This window comes from Vicugna pacos, chromosome 12 (assembly GCF_048564905.1).
Source record: "Vicugna pacos chromosome 12, VicPac4, whole genome shotgun sequence".
Taxonomy (NCBI): domain Eukaryota; kingdom Metazoa; phylum Chordata; class Mammalia; order Artiodactyla; family Camelidae; genus Vicugna; species Vicugna pacos.
In genome coordinates, this window is record NC_132998.1 from 971,903 (window position 1) to 989,879 (window position 17,977).

General features: G+C 56.2%; 1 protein-coding gene across 1 annotated transcript; it reads right to left on the minus strand.

Moving 5' to 3' along the window:
- Nucleotides 1-231: 231 nt before the first annotated feature.
- LOC102529216 (serine/threonine-protein phosphatase 6 regulatory ankyrin repeat subunit C) lies at nt 232-16,437 on the minus strand. Its single transcript, XM_072972454.1, has 28 exons — nt 16,303-16,437; nt 15,909-15,992; nt 15,375-15,453; nt 15,105-15,175; nt 13,878-14,078; nt 13,267-13,354; nt 12,980-13,122; nt 12,480-12,692; nt 12,141-12,219; nt 11,714-11,828; nt 11,437-11,519; nt 11,218-11,335; nt 10,938-11,006; nt 10,611-10,751; nt 10,451-10,531; nt 9,251-9,362; nt 8,973-9,044; nt 8,515-8,716; nt 8,180-8,267; nt 7,985-8,102; nt 7,207-7,426; nt 6,929-7,016; nt 6,738-6,821; nt 6,494-6,639; nt 6,196-6,278; nt 5,918-6,000; nt 5,655-5,746; nt 232-5,198 (listed from the first exon to the last, which is right to left on the minus strand). The coding sequence occupies exons 1-28, from the start codon at nt 16,327-16,329 to the stop codon at nt 4,948-4,950; spliced, it is 3,231 nt and encodes a 1,076-aa protein (XP_072828555.1). The 5' UTR covers nt 16,330-16,437; the 3' UTR covers nt 232-4,947.
- Nucleotides 16,438-17,977: the final 1,540 nt, after the last annotated feature.

Consider the following 17,977-nt stretch of genomic DNA (forward strand, 5'->3'; position numbering starts at 1 on the left):
TAGAATCCAGTGAATTGTGCTCAGTTCTCTTTACTTCCTACAACCGAGTACATGGGTCACAGGGTGGAGGGTGCAACAGGACATGGGACATGCCCCTCAGTGCCCCCAACACACCCCTGCACACAGGATGGTGGTGTCTGCAGCATCACAGGTCATGCAGGGCACAGGGAAGGGGAGGTTCACACACACAGAGACGCCCACAGTGGGTACCAGACAGAGAACACCCCTGAAAATACACAGCTGTACACAGGGAACCCCCAGGTCCCTAACCCAACCCTCTCCCCTGTCTTGCCATCCCCCAGGCAGGAGGAACTGTATTGCTTTGAGAGAGCCACCCTGGAGGCCGCTCTGCCAGGCACCCTCCCCTCCCCCCACCCACATTTTGGCACATCTGCAAGACACACGGCAGCGAGTGGAGGCACCCTCCCTCCCAGGCTTCTGTGGCTTGGAGTTAAGGAAGGGGGTAGAAGGCTGCATCCTCCATCTTCCCCCTAGCCCTTCCCAAACCCCAACCAAACCCACTCCAGCCAGAACCCACCCCCACCCCCCAAACACACACACACAAAGCTGAGCTATCCAGGAATACAGGGGATCAAGGAGATTGTCTGGGATGGGAGCAGAGGCAGTGGGGAGAAAGGACTGGAAGCAGAGACCCCACCCTGTGTGGTGTGGGGTAAGACTGGCACACAGCTAATTTAGTGCAATTGGAGAGGGTGCCCAGAGTGAGGGACGGAGGTGGGAGGGGCAGGCTCGCCCCGGCTTCCCTGGGGACAAAGACAGGCTCCTCAGGGAAAGGGCCTAGCAGGAGTGAGCGAGGGCCAAGGGCAGATCCTCTCGTCACCCGCCACCCTCCGCCCTCCCAAATGCAATGACAGTGTCCCCCTCACACCTAAGTGGGCAACAGCAGCCTTGGAGTCAGTACCTTCAAGTAATTCATAGAGCAGACCCTCCCCACCCCAGCTTCCTCCCATCTCTGGGATTTGGTCGCTTCTCTAGGGGTTGGGTCAGGAGGAGGGGGTCCCCAAGTCAGACCCTTCCCTCTCTACCTCCCTCTTCCCAGACCACTGGGCTTGGTCCTCAAGGATTCCTGACCTCCGCGCTCGCCCAGTCTGGGCCGCGGCCGCGGAGGGCTGGAGTCGCCGCGATTGGAGGGGAAGGGGCTGCTTTGCTCCTTATCCCTCCTTCTTAAAAGGTAGGGTTCAAACTAGGCGGGATGGGGCCCCGTGCTGGTGTGCCCCGGGAGGAGGGTTTCTGGGCTAGGGTCTGTAAGGCTATTTTCCTTTGTGGTGGGAAGGGGAGGTGGGGTATGAACACTGGATGCGGGGAAAGGGTGAGAAATGGCGGAGAGGGAAGGAGGAAGGGGCCTCCCTCTGGAGCGCAGTCACTGGAGTCATTCAGACGAAGTCACACTCATGTGCACAAGATCTTGAGCATGCCTGCTCCCAGTCCCTCCAGCCTGGCCCCAACACCCTCTCTCCCAGGGTCCCTTCCAAGACCCCAGAGGAGGCTTTGGGGGTACAGCTGTAGAACCGTTCACTCTGGCCCCCACCCCCTGTCCCCCCCCGCCCTTCTCCCCTCCTAAGTCTGGGGAGTAAGAAGGTGCTCGGGTGGGCAGACAGCGGTGGAAACAGTATTGAGTTTTCCTTTGGTTACATATTGAAGGCAAAGGTGAGCTGGACTTACAGTCAAAACGGATAGGGGTGAGGAAGGAAGAGGGGCCATGGCTGGGGTTGGAGAGGGAGGCAAGCCCTCCTCAGCCCCTCCACCCCAAGGAACACATGTCTAAGTGGGGTGGCAGTCCCTCAGTCTCATCTCTCCCACCCCCCACAGCACCAAACAAAAGGAGAAGCCCCCTCCCCCAGGGGCTGCTCCCCACCCCAACCTGGGCTGTACATTCAGTGGTTTTCAGCAGTCCTATGGCTCAGGGGGCCACGGGGCGGGGGAGGTGGCCCGTCAGTCTCAGTTGGACAGTGGCAGTGACCTGGGTCTGTTGGTCCATCCTGGGACCCACAGTTTGTGCCATTTGTTTTTCTGAAGGATAGTACACAACCCTACCAAAGCCACCGCCCAATCAGAAACAGCTCCCCAAAAATCAGAAACTAAAAACTGGCTCTGTTCATCTCGCCCTCTGATTCCCACGTCTGTTTCCCTGTCTCCTATGTAGCCCTCGCTCTGTCTCCTTTGCTGGGACCTGGGGCTGCACCCAGGGTCCTCACTTAAAATAGGCCTTTTCTCAAAAGTGCTTATTACTTGAAGCAAGTGCTTTAGAGCTGCGGTGGGGAGGGGGAGGGGGAGAGGGAGGGCAAAGGGAAGATGTTTCCTCCCCACCCTACCCCCTTAAGATTGGGGGGCATTCTGCCTGTTTTACTTCTCCACACCCGTTTAAGTCAAAGAGGTTTAAAAAAAAAACAACTTAACATTAAAATAAATATGCAGTGGCCATGAGAATGGTCAAAATGCTTCAAAGACACTAGGGGCTGGGGAGACTGGGGTAGGGTGTGGGGTTTCCTTTGGCATAAGGAGAGGAGGCTGCCCATCCCCCAGGCCTCCTCACGACCACATGAGGAGGCACAGAGGACTCCCCACAACCGGCCCCAGCACTGCTGACGGGTGCTGAAGGCGCAGCAGGGAACGGGCAGCCACCAGAAATCTCATCTAGCACGATGGGGCTCCTGACAATACTCAGCTTCTTCCTGTCGTCGCCAAACATTGATAAAGGAGAACACGACTGATACCCCGAGTGTCTTCTCTGGAGGACCCATCTCCCCACTCCCCTGCCCCCCAACACCTAATTCCCAGCACCAAAATGAGAAGGCAGAGGGGGGTGGAACGGGAAGATCTGAGGAGAGAGAACTGAAGTTGGGGGCAAGCTTTGCAGAACCAGCAGGGTTGGGGGTGGGGGCTGCAGCCCTTAAGAGAGGTCACATTGATTGTCGTATAGGGGAGGATAGGGTGTGAAGGGAGGTGGGCAAGAGGGGCGTCGCAAGGCCCTTTGGCTTCAAAAACAAAACTAAAAACTAAAAACTGCACAATCCTTCTCACCAATAATGGTCATTTGGAAGCTTTGAAATGGTTTAGGAACTGAGGGTTGAGGGGAGCGAGACACAGAGAGAAAGGGGACAAAAAGGGACCACGACAAAAAGAACAAGGACTTGGACAAACACCCCCAGGCTTCAGGGAACCAGCATGAGGTATGGCTAAGGGTGTCAGTCGGGGGGAGGGGTCACTGGGATGCCCCCCTCTCCCCTCAACTCACCCTTGGCACGGGTGGCAAGACTTGCAGGGAACACAACTGAAAAGGGGGTAAGATCATGAATAAAGCAAGCGTGGGTGGGGGAAGGAGGCTGAGGGACCCCCAGGGGGAGACCCTGTTCTGTGTAAACGAAGCCTGTCCAGTTCTCAGGGGACAATACTGATGGCAGCCAAACTGGGCAAGGATGCACTGTGGGGGCGGAGGGGGCATGACCTCTATTCAAGTTCTGTGTCTTGGCCCCTGGCTGAGGTATTGAGTGTGAGGAAGGGAACACTGGGCTGCAGGAGCAGGTCCAACTGTCCAGGAGGCTTGGCTAGGAGATGGATGGACAGGGCATCTGAAGGGACCAGGGCCAAATGCAATGCTACATTTAGAGAGAAAACTGCCCCCTCCTCACTCCAGCCCAGTTTGGCTTTCGGGGTGCGACTTTTAGGAATCTTCTCAGTGCAGCCCCTAGCTCAATCCCTTCTCTCCCCGCTGCTGGGAAGGCAGGAACCAAGCCTCAGTGTCTATTCGTCGCTCCCTAGATCAGAACTTCATCCTCACACAAGAGGGGAAGCCTGGGTCCTCAAGTAGCCACGGTCCCTAGTCTGCCCTGCCCCTCCCACCATCTTTGGCTTCAGATCAGGAGTGACTGGGGGCGGTGGGTACTCTTGGACCTAACAGAAGGTGGCGGCAGACGGGGCACAGAGGAGCTGTGGGGTTGGGGGGCCTAGGAGGAAGAATATGGTCCCTCCCTCCACACACATGCAAACACATGCCTGAAACACAGAGGACATACTAGGGCTGTGGTTTTGAAATGGGCAGGAAATTAACTTGTTTCTTCCCCTAAAGGATAAAATACTTACTTAAAAATTCATGACAAGCCTCAAAGTTAAGGGAGAGGAGAGCCAGAGGGGGAATGGCCACAGGCTCCACCCTCCCAAAAGAAGTTAAAAGAAAGAAGCAAGGTTAAAGTGCGTGGTCAGGGGGCCAGGCCAGGGAGGGAAGCAGGGCGGGGCAGGCTGTGGGGGCAGAACCAGCCCTTGATTTGCATATGAGGAGCCAGGGAGAGTGCAGGATTGGGGCCCAGGTACAGTAGTTGCTGCTTCAAGTGTTTTGCATTTGAACTTTAGGGGTGATGGGAAACAGAAGTGGGGGAAAAGCTCCAGGCCCCAGTGCTAAATACCCTCCCCCCTCGTCCACTAGCTGCCCCTGAAGGGGGAGGGGGACACCCCCAGAGTGCTCACACAGTACCAGGAATTAAGGCTTCTCACTGCTGCGGGGATGGAGGGGCCGGCTGAGCAGGGAGGCAGTGATGGGTATGGAAGTAGAGGAAGGGATCTGCCTGGCAGGGGCAGGGGACAGAGCGGAGAGTCAGAGGGAAGAGTTGAGGGAGCTGGCAGCAGAAAGGGGGACTGAGAGAGGGGATAAAAGAAGGGGAGCCAGGCATTGAGCAATCATTTTGGGACACTTGGCAGAAGGGATTGCCCTGGGGGTACCAAGGGCCTGGGGTGCTCCCTGTCAGTCCCAGAGCCCTGCCAGGCCAGGATGGTGTGGCAAAGGGGTGAGCAGCTGCTCCCCAGTGCTTTTCTCCCCCCTCCGCCCCCCAACCCAGTCGTGTTCTCCTTTAAAGTGCCCTAAATGTATAGACTTTTTCTAAATAAATAGAATAAGGTATCAAGCCACCGGCAGGGGGAGGGACACTGGAGGGGCTACTCGGAGTAGCAGCCATCTAACCCAATGGCGCCGTGCCGCTCCTGGCTGTAGGGGCAGGAGGCCCCGTGGGGCAGGGCGCCGCAGCCACCCACCGTCTTGGCTGCCGCGATGCTGCAGTTCTTGAGCAGGCTGAAGCTGAAAGGACTGACAGCGTCCTTGGGTGGGAAAGGCTTCATGGTGGAAAGGATCAAGGCCAGGCAGTCTGCCACATCTTTGTTGGGGGCACAGGCCAATGCCGGGGTGTGACCTGCAGGGCAAAGCAGAGAACTGAGCCCCAGGGTCCTGCATCCCTGAGTCCCCATCCACCCCATCCACCCCCCCCCCACCCCAGGCCCTGAGCTCTCTTATCTGTGCAGGGTAGCCAAGGCAGGCAAGACCCAGCATGGTCAGAATTCAGGGGCTATGAGGGCCCAGGGAGGCTGACAGGCAGACTGTCCACGCATGGGGTAAAGGGCAGAGCCGATGGTCAGGAGGCTGGGACACTGAGGTGTGTGGGAGGTCTTCCTGAGCACTCTGCTGCCTCCATCTAGTTCCGTCAGACTCCCCTCAGAGACGCTAGCGTATTGGTGTTGGAGCCTTGCTCTGAAGACTTCCCATGTGAAGAAAATTCAGTTTCTTAACCAGTAAGGTTAAGAAGTCACCTCCTGAAGAACATCCCTGACCCCAAACCTGGGAGAGGCGGGGGCCTCCGGACCCCACCCACCTTCTTCATCCACAGCCAGCACTGTCGCCCCACGACTCAGCAGGGCCTGCACCACAGAAGCTAGACCATTCCGGGCAGCAATGTGTAGTGGCCTTGGAAGAAAGGAAAAAGAAGGAGTGTGGAGGCAGCTTGCTGCACTTCCACCCCCAGCCACGGGAGCAAGAGTGCTGAGCGGATCCTGTGCGCTGCCCCTGGGATGTGGACAGCAATTTCTTTACCCACCTGCCTCCCCCAGCCAGGAGACCCCTTCCCCATGCACTCACATCTGCAGCGCACTGTTGGTAGCATTGATAAGGCCAAGGTCTTGGGTTTCTGCCAGGATCATGAGGGCACATTTCTCGTGGCCCTGAGGGAGAGACGGGGGGTGGGGGCTCGTGAAGTGGAAGCACGACAGTAGGAGCTGAGGGCATGGCAGGGGGACAAAAAGCTATTCCACCAGTCAGACAGGCTGGACAGTCCTGCCCTCCGCTGAGCACGCTCTTGGTCCCCAGACCCAGCCCCCTTCACCAAGCCTGGACCCTACCAGCAGCCCAGGCAGTACCTTGCTACAGGCCAAGTGGAGGGCAGTGTTCTTGTTTTCATCCAGCACAGTAAGGTCTGCCTTCCCTCGATACAGCAGAAATTCTACAAGGGAAAGGGGCAGAACGGACTGACGCTCCCTTCCAGGGCAGCACCATCCTGGCTCTCCACCCTCCTATCTGCACACACTTTGCATCCCCTCTGCAGAGGGGGAAAGAGCTAAAGACATGCCTCCTGTATCCTGAGTCCCACAGGCAGGGCTGACCCATCTTGTGAAAACCCAGGGGAGCGCCTCCCTTCCCCACGCGTCCCCTACACACCCACAGCAGCGGTCTGCCCGCTCTCAGCCGCCGTCATGAGCGCAGTGCGGCCAGTGTGGTCAGTGGCGTTCACCTCGGCTTGATGCTGCAGCAGCATCCGGAGCCCAGAGACGTTGTCCGCGAAGGCAGCGGCGTGAAGAGGGGTCCTAGGGGGCGGGGAAGTGTGAAACAGGGAAGGCCCTTTCTCCCGAGTGAAGAGGAAGCCAGAGGCAACGGAGGCTTCTCCCTGGCTCCTAACACTCACCGTCCTTTGGCATCACGGCTGTTCACAATCTTGGCACCCAGAGCTCCCAGCAGCATCTCTGTGGTGCTGTCCTGGTTATTAATTCTGGGGAAAGAGGAAGGGTGAGTGGGAGGGGCAGGGGAAACGGACTGCCTGTCCTAAGCCCAGATCACAGAGCCTTGAGAAGGGCTAGGGTGTAGGAAGGGACTTACACTGCACAGTGCAAAGGAGTGAAGGGGTTTCCTTCCAGGTATGAAAACGGGCTGTGTTCAAGTAACAACTCCAGACAATCTTCATGTCCTGGGTACGAGGAGGGAAGAGTGGTGATGGAGAGAAACAACAACAAAGTCCCCCACGTCTGTCCTGTCCCATCTCTTGACACTCCATTCCACTTCCAGATCAACCCAGGTCCCTCCCTCAACCCACTTGTCCTTGTCTGCTCCCCCAACACACACACATGGCTGTGCCTCCAGAGGCCCCAGAAACACACCAGTGTAGGAGGCCCAGTGCATGGGCGAGTATCCGCTGTAATCCACCCCGGCATCCAGGGGATCTGTGGAAAGGGCAGCCTGCAGCAGGGTGCGCAGTACTGCAGTGTGGCCACAGGCGGAGGCCAGGTGAATGGGGGTGCGGCCCTTGAAGTCTCGGCACAGCACAAATGCGTCGTGGTCCAGCAGGGCAGCCAGGCAGTCCTCACAGCCAGTCACTGCCTGTGGGTGACATGGGGGTGTGAGTGAGGGTGAGGAGCTACTCTGTTTCCAGTGGCCAGTCACCAGGGCTGGCTCAGGAGGAAGAATCACTTTCAAGGCTCCAACCCGTCTTTACAGCAATGATTCTAAGTGTTAGGGAGCACTTTCCTGATTCTATGCCAACAGACAATCAGGATGGCGAGAGTCAATCCTGGCCCTTTGCAGAGGGAGACTAAGGGGCCAAAGAATCCCAGGGGACGAGGAGGAGGCGGCTATAGGACAGGTGACGGTGGGGAAGGTAGTGACATCATTATCTAACAGGACAGGGCCAGCCGGGTATCCTGGGACAGAGTCTGGGCAGTGAGCAGGTGGCCGTATGTGATTGTAGAGCAAGGTAATCAGGGCTCTTAGCTACAGATGTCAGATATGCATCCTGGAGCAGACACAGTAATGCCCACTAAGACCATGGGCACAAGATCCTGGCCCACTTGCTGGACAATCTGATGTCTTACTGCTGGTGGGTCCTGTGCTCCCATATCCAGGCCCATCTGTGAGTGACCCACCTAGCAGCTCACTCACCCCACGGTGGAGGGCAGTGCGGCCGCGGAGGTCAGCAGCATCAGCGGTGGATCCTTTCTCTAGCAGCAGATGTACACAGTCCACGTGGCCATTCATGATGGCCAGCATCAGTGGGGTTCTACAGAGTGGGCAGGAGAAAGGGTGTGGGCCCGGCAGGGACGGGAAACCTGCACCCCACACCCGGCCCACACTCACTGTCCATAGGCATCCATGACATCTGTGATGTCAGCTCGTTCCCCACTGTCGATCAGCAAGTGCAGGGAATCAGTGTGGCCAGAGGCAGCTAGGAGGAAATGGGGCCTGTGTCAGGGCATAGTGAGGGGGAGGAGACCAGGTAAAGCATAAAGGACTTGAGGGTGGAGGCTATGGGAAGACCTGGACAGGAGGCTGCAAATCAGTACTTGAAGTTTCCATTCTCCTCACCCTACTCCACTCCCAAGCCTGGTCCCAATCAGAAGGGATTTGGGGACCAGTCTCTGAAGCCTGGGGTGGGTGGCAAGGGGAGGGAGCAGCCTGAAGGGCGCGCTCACCAGCAGCGTGCAGGGGTGTCCACTTGCGCTTGCGCTCCTTGATGAGGGCAGAGGCGCCGTGGGCCGTTAGCACCTCCACACACTCAGTAGAGCCTCGCTCAGTGGCCAGAAAGAGCGCGGTCCGGCCCTTGTGGTCCCTTACATCCAGATTCACCAGCGTCTCCGCCAGTGTCTTCAGGGCTTCACAGTGACCGTTGTAGGCCTGGAGGGGCACAGGCAACCAAGGGAAACAGCTCAGGACACTGCCCCTACTTGGCTCTCAGGGCCCACGGGGAGACTCCAGGCAGCAGGCCTGCGCCCAGCTGTGAGCTCCTCAGGCCTCTCTCCAGACCCCTGCCTGCATAACACATCCCTACAAGAAGGTGGAAGCAAGGACCGACTCACAGGTGCTTCTAGCTGTGTGTAGGAATGGGGCAGGTAGGGACAAGGAAGGCGAAAGGAAAAGACCTGGGACTCACAGCTAAGTGCAAAGGGCTGACTGGAATGGTGCTCTCCACATCCTCCAGGCAGTTAAAGGACATTTCTAAGAGCTGCAATGGACAGAACAGTCAGTAGGTGCTGAGGTTCTGGTACTCCCAAGATTTTACTCCTGAACCCCCTACAGCAATCCCCTTAGCCCCTGGATCTAGAGACCACATTCGATTCATCCCTTGGTTTGAGAATCCACAAACACAAAGGTAGACTGTGTGCCGTGCCCTGCCCTGCTCCCCACCTCCAGGCCAGGTCCCACACATACCAGTTCGAGGTTCTGTCTGTTGCCATAGGCAGCTGCATAGTGCACGGCTGTGTAGCCCTGCCTGTCCCGCAGGGAGGGGTCTGCACCGTTATCCAGTAAGAACTCCAAACAGCTGGGGGCAGGAACAGACTGTGAGGCAGGGACAGGCCCAGCCAGGAAGGGGCACAGGAGAGGGTGAGGGAGCCCCTCCAGGCCTAGCTGGCCAACACCCATCTCCTGCTCTTGCTAGGCTAACTCCTGTCCATTCAACTCCAGCTCCAGACCCACCAGGTCTGCCCTGGCTTCAATGCCCTCCTTTATTCGTGAATGCTCTCCTAGAGAACCTGGAGCACAATCATCAGTTACCAACCTGCTGATTGACACACTCTTCGCCCATCTCCAGGCATGCTGAACCCCTGCTTTCTCTTCCCAGCCCATCTGAAAGAGTCCGACTCATCTGAAACTCGCTCCCAGAATCTCCTCCTCTGTGACACCTTTCCCAACCTTCCCAGTCAGGTGCCTCCCCCTCTGTACTCCATTGGCACCATTCGCATAGGTTGTCGTGGTTGTGCTAGTAGTAATATTAATATGGTATTTACTATGTGTCAAACATTGCTCTAAGTACTCCATGTGTATTAAGTCATTTAATCCTCATAATGATCCTATGAAGTAGATACTATTCTTATCCCTGCTATGAGTGAAGAAATTGAGGCACAGAGAGGTTAAGTTACTTGCTAAAGGTCACACAGCTGAGCCTCTTGGATTTTTTTTTTAAAGAAGCCTTTAATTTTAAAACCTGTGAAAATAATACAGAGTTTCCATATATCCCTCACCCCATTTCTGCTATTATTAATATCTTACGTTAGAGTGTATAAGTGCCCTTTTGCTTATCTTTCCCAACAAATTATTAGTTTTCAAAGAGCAGAAATTTGGGGTAATTCATCTTTTACCCTTACTACCTAGCACAGCACTTGGTACCTATTAAGTAAATACTCAAATAATGCTTCTGGAATAAACTAATGAATTTGTATGTTCGGCTTTTCTAGTTCCTTCAAGATCATTCCTTGAGGGAAGGAACCGTGTCTCCTGCGCCCACAGTGCGTAGTCCAGGACTAAGCTCAGGTGCAGGGCAGCAGCGGTGGTGGTGGTGGTGGGAGAACAAGGGGACCAGAGTCAGCACTGCTGGGAGAACGCACCCCAGGGCTCTCCGCAGCTACTCACAAGAAGGCCTCCTTCCTGCGGGACTCCTTCAGCGGCTCATCCTCTTCAGCATCGTGGGTGGAAGATGAGTGGGGCTCCGCCCTGGGGGAGGGAGAGGGAAGAAGTCTGGGGGGAGCCTGGGTGGGGGTGGGGGCTGAGAAGAACCAGGTGGGCGTCTCACCTCCTGTAGGTGTCAGAGGCAGCAGCATAGTGGAGGGGAGAGCAGCCTTTACAGTCAGCCTCATTGACGCCTGCCCCAGCAGTCACCAGTGTGACGGCGCACTGGTAGCTGCCATTGGCGGCTGCATAGTGCAGTGGGGTCCTGGGGAGAAGTGGAGGAGGGTAGGTAAAAGAATCAGGGGCAGATCCAAATGCAACTGGATGTGCAGCCAAAAGCTGCTTTGTAATGTTCTCCTCACTTACTCTCCAACTCCCCACCCCACCCTCCATCTCTTGTCTCTCAAATCAGATGTTCCCTATGTATATATACCCCTGCACATCAGCATACCTTCCAAATTTGTCTCTCCTCCTCAAGTCAGCTCCACTGCTCAACAGCAAATTAAGACATTCAACATTCCTGGAAGGAAGGAGAACACAGGTTTAGGGAGGGAAAGAGCGCCTCTGGCTTCTCCCCAGGGAGGGGCTGAGGGAGGTTGCAACCGGACAGCCCTCTCTGCCACGACTGCTCTCACTGTGAGAGGGGAGAGCTCCGGGCAGGAAAGGAGGGGTCCAGGCCCTTGCTGACAGGCCCTCCTCTCAAGACCTGGGAGAGAGGGAAGAGAACTCACCCTCCAGAAGCAGCAGCATGAAGACAGGTGCGGCCAAGGCTGTCAGGCGTATTGATGTCAAACCCAGCTGAAAGCACGTGCTCATTGCTGAGTGAAGACACAATGCTGTACAGCTGACCTGCGGGGCCAGAACAGCCACAGATCCCACGTGAGGGCACTGAGCAGACTGGGGAAAGGCCTCTGCCCTCCTGCCCAAGCCCCAAACCAGTCAGCTCATACCTGAGGAAAGAAGCTTACGACAACAGTCAGAGAATCCAAAGAGAACAGCTAAGTGCAGGGGGAACATGTCGTGGATGCCGCGCCTGGGGAGGAGTGGAGGGATTCAGGCCTCGGGTCAAGGAGGGTGCAGCTGCAGACCTCTTTTCTGGGACCTCCCACCAGCCCAGGAGACAGCGAGCTTCGCTGTGGAAGCTTCTCCATGGTCTCTCCAGGTCTGACGTGAGCAGTCTGTTCAGACCAGAGACAGCCCAGAAGTGGGGTCGGGGGCTGGACTCACCGGGCGGTATCCGCGCCGTTGGTCATGAGGGTGCTGATGAGCAGCTCGTGTCCGTAGCGAGCGGCCACGTGCAGTGGCGTGTTCCCAAATTTGTCGGCACAATCAATCTCGCTGCCTGAAGGGGGGATGCACACCCACACACTCAGACCTTAGGCTTCAGACCACTTACGCTAGTTAGCTGCCGTCTGAGTGCTTGTTATGTGCCAGGGGCCAGGCTAAGCCTTCTACACGTGTTATCTTGTTTGTGAGCCTGAGGGGGCTGGGCAGGCAGAGCAGGGCCATTTCCACAGGTGCCTTGCTCAGAGCTCCAGGTGCCCATCCTGATTGGAAGACGGGGTGGGAGATGGAATGAGGAAAGAAAGGGGTTTCTAGGGAGGGGTTCTCTGGTGGGGAGGAGAAGAGATCACAAAATCTCCCAAGTCCGTACCATTCTGGATGAGGATCTGGGAGCGGGTAAAACGGCCATGGATGGCAGCCATGTGCAGAGGACTTTTCCCTTCTTTGCTCTGTGGAAACATGGCATTTTTTTCTAGTGCAAAGCATGGAGAATGCCCTGTTCCCCCTTCCAAAGGACATGTCTCTGAGAACGGAGTGATCGTGTGGACATCTTCTCAGCCCACACCCTCCTGGGTCCCTGGGAAGGTCTGATCAGCCCAGGAAGCAAGTGGACAGTTCCCCAGAGAATCATCCAGTGGGGACGATACGGTCAGGGCCCCCAGAGCCAGGTTCCTCTCCCCACTAGTCTCAGACTCATCCCTTCAGGCACCTGGTAGTTGACATCAGCCCCGTTATTGACCAACAGCTCCAAGCAGAGCGCGCCATTGGTGGAGACGGCAGCTACATGCAGTGGTGTGAAGCCCTTGTCATTCGGCTGGTTGACATTGGCTCCTGCATTCACTAGCTCGATAGCCACAGCATCCTGGCCCAGGTAGCAGGCGATGTGCAAAGCTGTGTTTCCAAAAGCGTTGGGCTCATCGATCTGGATTTCCAGGGGTGAGGGTAAGGGGATAAGGGAGGTATCAGCTTAAAATGGAAGCCGGCACAGGCAGCCTAGAGAACCCCAGAAATCCAACAACTGCCTCAGGTTCCAAACCCAAAGACTGAAGGCACTACTGCTTACAATAAGCATTATTCAGACCCTCTTACCACATCCTCCTGACCTCCCCAAAGCACAGCAGCAATCCCAACACCTCATCTCCCTAACAGACTGTGTGAGACCTCCCACTCCGTACCCTCAGCCCCAGCCCCCGTGCCCAGCACCCTGACCTCAGCCCCCATCCGGAGCAGGTACTTCACCACTTCAATCTGGCCACTGGCAGCAGCTGTATGGAGCAGCCCATAGCCCTTGTGGTCCTTGCAGCCTAGGTCTGCTCCCCGTGCCACCAGCAGTTTCAGGACCTCCAAATGCCCTGGGAAGAGAGAAGACGCTCTCAAGGAGGTGGAGGGCAAGTTCTAATGCCCCAGCACCTCTCTCCAAAGGCTGCAACCCCCACATTCCTATCCTAGGAATCCCAAATGTCCAATGTCTGCTCCTCCCATGATTCTTCTCTCACCTAGGAAAGCTGCCCAGTGCAGAGGCTGCCGCTCCTTTTTGTCACAGACATTCAGGCTGGCTCCCTTACTGAGGAGCAGGTTCACCGTCTATATCAGGACATGAGAGACTCCTGTTCAGAGCTGGGTTCATGTCCTCAACGTCCCTAAGAGCAGAGCCCTCAGCCTCTGAAAAGGCCGAGGCAGCCTAACTTCTCTGTTCTTGGGAAGCACAATTTAGAGAACTAGAGGGGACAGAGAAAGCAGGCACTAAGGAGATCCCAGGTAGATGTGGAAGTCTGAGGTAAACTCAAGGGAGTCTCTCAGGTGATCTGGTGGTCCTTAAACTCTTAAGAAAAGTCTTTGAAACGTGCTGAAAGACAAGGACTCTCACTTCAGAAAAAGGCATGTAGATAAACATGTTCCATGCAGCTTCAGAGACTTTATCACCCTCTTGAGGTCCAAGTCAAGAATTTCAGTCTAACCTGACCATTCATTTGGTGCTTGAACCCAAGTGTTTGTATAATCATCTGGGCTGCTTCCCCCCAGGCCTCATGGCCCGGAAGCCAGGGAAGGTGAGCAGGAAGGGAAGGGAAAAAGCACGAGGCTGGCGTGGACTTGGAGCAGTCCTCACCTCCAGATGCCCACTGTGCACTGCGTGGTGCAAGGCACTGCGCCCACTCCTGTCAGCCACGTTGAGGCTGCTCAGTAGGGGTGCCAGAGCCTCAGCACACTTGGTGGCCCGGTTGGCGGCAGCAACATGCAATGGTGTCTGCCACAGCTTGTCCCGGGCATTCACATCTGCTGAATGTGCCAGCAGCAGTCCCAGCACCTTCTGTTGGGGGGCAGGGGAGAAGAGAGATGGGGAGGAGGTAAACCAACAGGAAACAGAGGGGAGAGGAGGTCAGCACAACACACGTGGCCCTGTCTCTGCACCCTGCCAGCAGAGTCTCTTTTCATTTTTCCAACATACCTAGCCTTTCAACACCTACTTCCCATCTTCTGGATCTTCTTAGGGCTTAAAAACTTCCCCACCTTGCTGAGGAAAACGTGGATCTCTTCCTCCAGTCACCTAGTATCATTCCCCAACCCAGACCCTGAAAATCTTCACCCACACGTAGAGCTACTACCAAGCGAATCCACACATGTGGAGGATCCCAATCCCCCACCACTTCTGGGAAAAGATAAACGCTCCTGCTGCATTAATGCCCCAAATACCCGCCTTCAGCCCTTCTATAGGCATCAAAGTCATTTCCGTTACCTAGGTAAGCAAATAGATACTGGTTTCTCTCCAAAACCCAGGCTACAGTGCTCCTCCTAATCACCACCCACTCCACCCACTGGCCTCAGTCCCTCCCCCTGGTGGCTGGAGCCAGGGAAGAGACTGACAAAGCCAGAGGAAGATCTCCTTTTCCCACTCTTCAGGGCTGAAGGACCCTGCTGATGAGGAATGTTTCATCCTTGTGCTGTCAACTTTCATGCTGTTTGAGGGGCAGGGATGCAACAGATCACTACCCTCATCCCTCTATCACAAGGAAAGTAATCTCAGTGCCCAGAGGGGGATCAGACTCCAAGGTGGCCCCCCAGGGAGGGATGAGTCACTCAGGCCTGGCAGCAGGGCCCCCTACAGTCTGCCAGCCCAGTGTTAAGCTCTACTCTGACGTCACATCAGCTGGCAACACTTAGCTCCCCCTTACCAGCCAGTTCTAGGAGTAGGAGGGAGGGGCCGAGGTCTGGTCTCCTCCCTACCTGGGGGAGGACCAGTTTGTAGGGCAGAGGACAGAGACACTCCAACCCTTATCTTTCACCTTTAACCAACTCATCTTCTTTGGAAGGGTGAAGGGAGGTGGGAGGCCAGTACCTCATTTCGGGAGGCAGCAGCACGATGAAGAGGGGTCAGCCACAGTGTGTCCTTAGCGTTGACATTAGCACCTGTGGGGATATAATTTGCACTTTTGGTGGGAGGTGGAGAGCAGGTAGGGAAGGAGGCCAGTAATCAGGCCAGAGAATCTGGATGGAGATGGAACCTTGTCTGGACCAAGCACCAGAGGACAATCTTTGGATATGAAAAAAAGGCTCCTCCCTCAGGTCCCCTCCCTTGGTGCCACACCTTCCAGCTCCCCACTTTCACCTGACATCAGTAGCAACTGGAGAATGGGGACATCGCCTACATAGGCAGCAGCATGCAGTGGGGTTCGCCTCTCTTGGTCCTGGGAAGGCAGAAAAGAGGAGCAGCTGTGGGGGTGAACTACCCAGGACCCCAGCTCAAGTCTTATAGTTCGAGGCCTTTCCCCAGAACCTCTTCCCATAGATTCTGCAGCCTCCTAAGCCTCCATCCTAGGTCAAAGCAAGCACCTAAGGAGGGTGGAGTCAGGGGTTCGGCGCCCGCGACGGAGTCTCCTTCTTCCAGGAGAGGTGGGGGCGCTGCAGACACGGATGGTTCAGAAGAGAACACCGTTTCTGGGCATCCTCAGCCCCACTGGTCTGTGCTCCAAGTCTGACCTGCTCTCCATCCCCGAATGTGGAGCAGTCGCCCATCCCAGGGTGGAAAGAGCTGTGGCCTCACCCAAGCCGAGGAGACACAGAATCGCCCCACTGGTGGGGAGGGGTCCAGAACACCAGGGCCCAGATTACCGGCTCGCCATCCTCCCCGATCCCAACTCACCAGCACATTGATGTTCTCCTTCTGCGAGAGGAGGGAACGCACTTCCTCCACATCTCGGCTAAAGATGGCCTGGACCAGGGGCGGCTGCAGGGAGAACCGGCGTTCAGGGAGCGGGCCGGAGCAGAACCGGGGTGGGGAGCGGTGCGGGGGGGCACCAGGTTTGGGGGGCGTCGCTGGAGGGGCTCCGCTCTGGGGTCCTAGCTGCAGGGGGCTCCCGCGGTGTCTCCGCCGGTCGCCAGGCCCCCAAGGACACCGGCTTGGTTGAGGGGAGCGCGGCGTGGGGCGGGGCGGGAGCCCCGGGCTCGGGCCCAGCCTAGGCCGCACATCCCCGGGCTCGCGTGGCGGCGGCGGCCGGCCCTGGAAGGAGGAAGCGCGCAAGGGCAGGAGGGCTGACCTGGTCCGTGATGCTGAGGATCCCCATGGCCCGGCCCGGGCTCCGTCCGCATCGAGCTCCCGGCGGCGGCGGCGGCGGCTCCACCGGGGACACGGGGCGGCCCAGGCGGCGGCTGCGGCGGCGGCTGCGGGGAGAGCGCGGCCCCGCCTACCGGGGGGCGGGCGAGCGGGAGCCTGCAGCGCTCCCTGGCGGCCGTCCTGGGTCCGGCCGTAGGGCGCTTGCCGCGCAGGCGGCCCCGGGCCGCGGCACCCTCCGCCCCGCCCTAGCGGTCGAGGGGCCCCGGCGTCCCGCATCTCGCGCGCTGGTTCCCCGGCTGCCCCGGCTGGCCGCGCCGTGCTCTCCGCTCCGGTCTGGCGGTCCGGGGCGTCCCCTGAAGACCCTAGCGCGAACTCGCGCCTTGACCCTGCGGTGTCTTCCAACCTGAGGACCAGATGGCTGACCAGATCTCACCCAGCCCACAATACCTCCGCTGGAGCTAACTCCTGTCAGCGATACACACCCCAAAACCCCCCACAGACTTGGGGAAGCAGGGGCGTGGATATCTGGGGGTTAATAGCAATAGTCCCAGAGGGAGGGAAGGCGCGTGTCTCCACTGGCAGTGACAAGAGTTGGGTAGAACGGAAAGAGCAAAAGTGCCAAACTGCAGAGAGAAAACGCAAGGACTCTCAGCTGCAGACCCCAAGAAGAAGCTGGGACAGCTGGAAGTAGAAGGCCTCCAAGGCCTGCAGAAGGGGGCTTTTTGACTCCCTAATTACTTTGTTGCCAGGCTTAGGTGATAGGGTGTCTACACTCTAAAAGGCTCAACGGTTTACCCCCAGAAAACGGTCGGGATGCTTCCCCCACTCCATTGGAGAGGCCAGAGAGCAGCCAGGGAGGCAAGATCTGGATGGAGGTCATCCCATTCCAGAAAGGGAAAAAGAGGGGAGAAGAAAAATGGATATTGAAGAATTGGTACAATTTATAAAAGGTGATTCAGGGTACTGTTCAGAGCTTAATAACTCAATATATGTGTCCAAAGAAAGAAACACATTTAGGAAATGTAGCACACTGGCCCCCCTCAAGGTAGAGGTATAAAAGCCCTCCGTTGCTCTCCAACAATCTATGCTCCTCATCACCTTCAATATCTTGATTCCTCTGGAAGGATACACACAACACTGGTGCCAGTGTTTTTTCCTGGAGAGAAAAACTGGGAAACAGGGAATAAGGAATGAAAAGGAAATTTACCTCTCACTACATACCTTTAATTTTTTTGAATTTTTACCATTTTGAAAATAAAAGTTCACAGTATTCCTGGAAACTTACCTCTTCCAGGAAGTCTTCCCTGGTTAACAGGTTCTTTCCCTTTTATTAGGTTTCCTTAACATTTCCATACTTAGCTTAGACTGTCACAATCTTTTTTATTTTATTTTACTTTTTTAAAAATAGAGATAAAGTTGATGTAAAATATTAGTTACAACTGTACAACATAGTGACTCAATTTTTACAGGCTATACTCCATTTACAGTTATTATAAAATATTGGCTATATTCCCTGTATTGTAGTCACAATCATGTTTAAATTACACACCTTTATCATTCATTTCACCTTACATCTTTGACATACAGGAGTCTAATGTTTCAGAACGAATTTTCAGCTCCTTGTTAGCCAGTCTTCCAACACAGGACTGTACATTGTT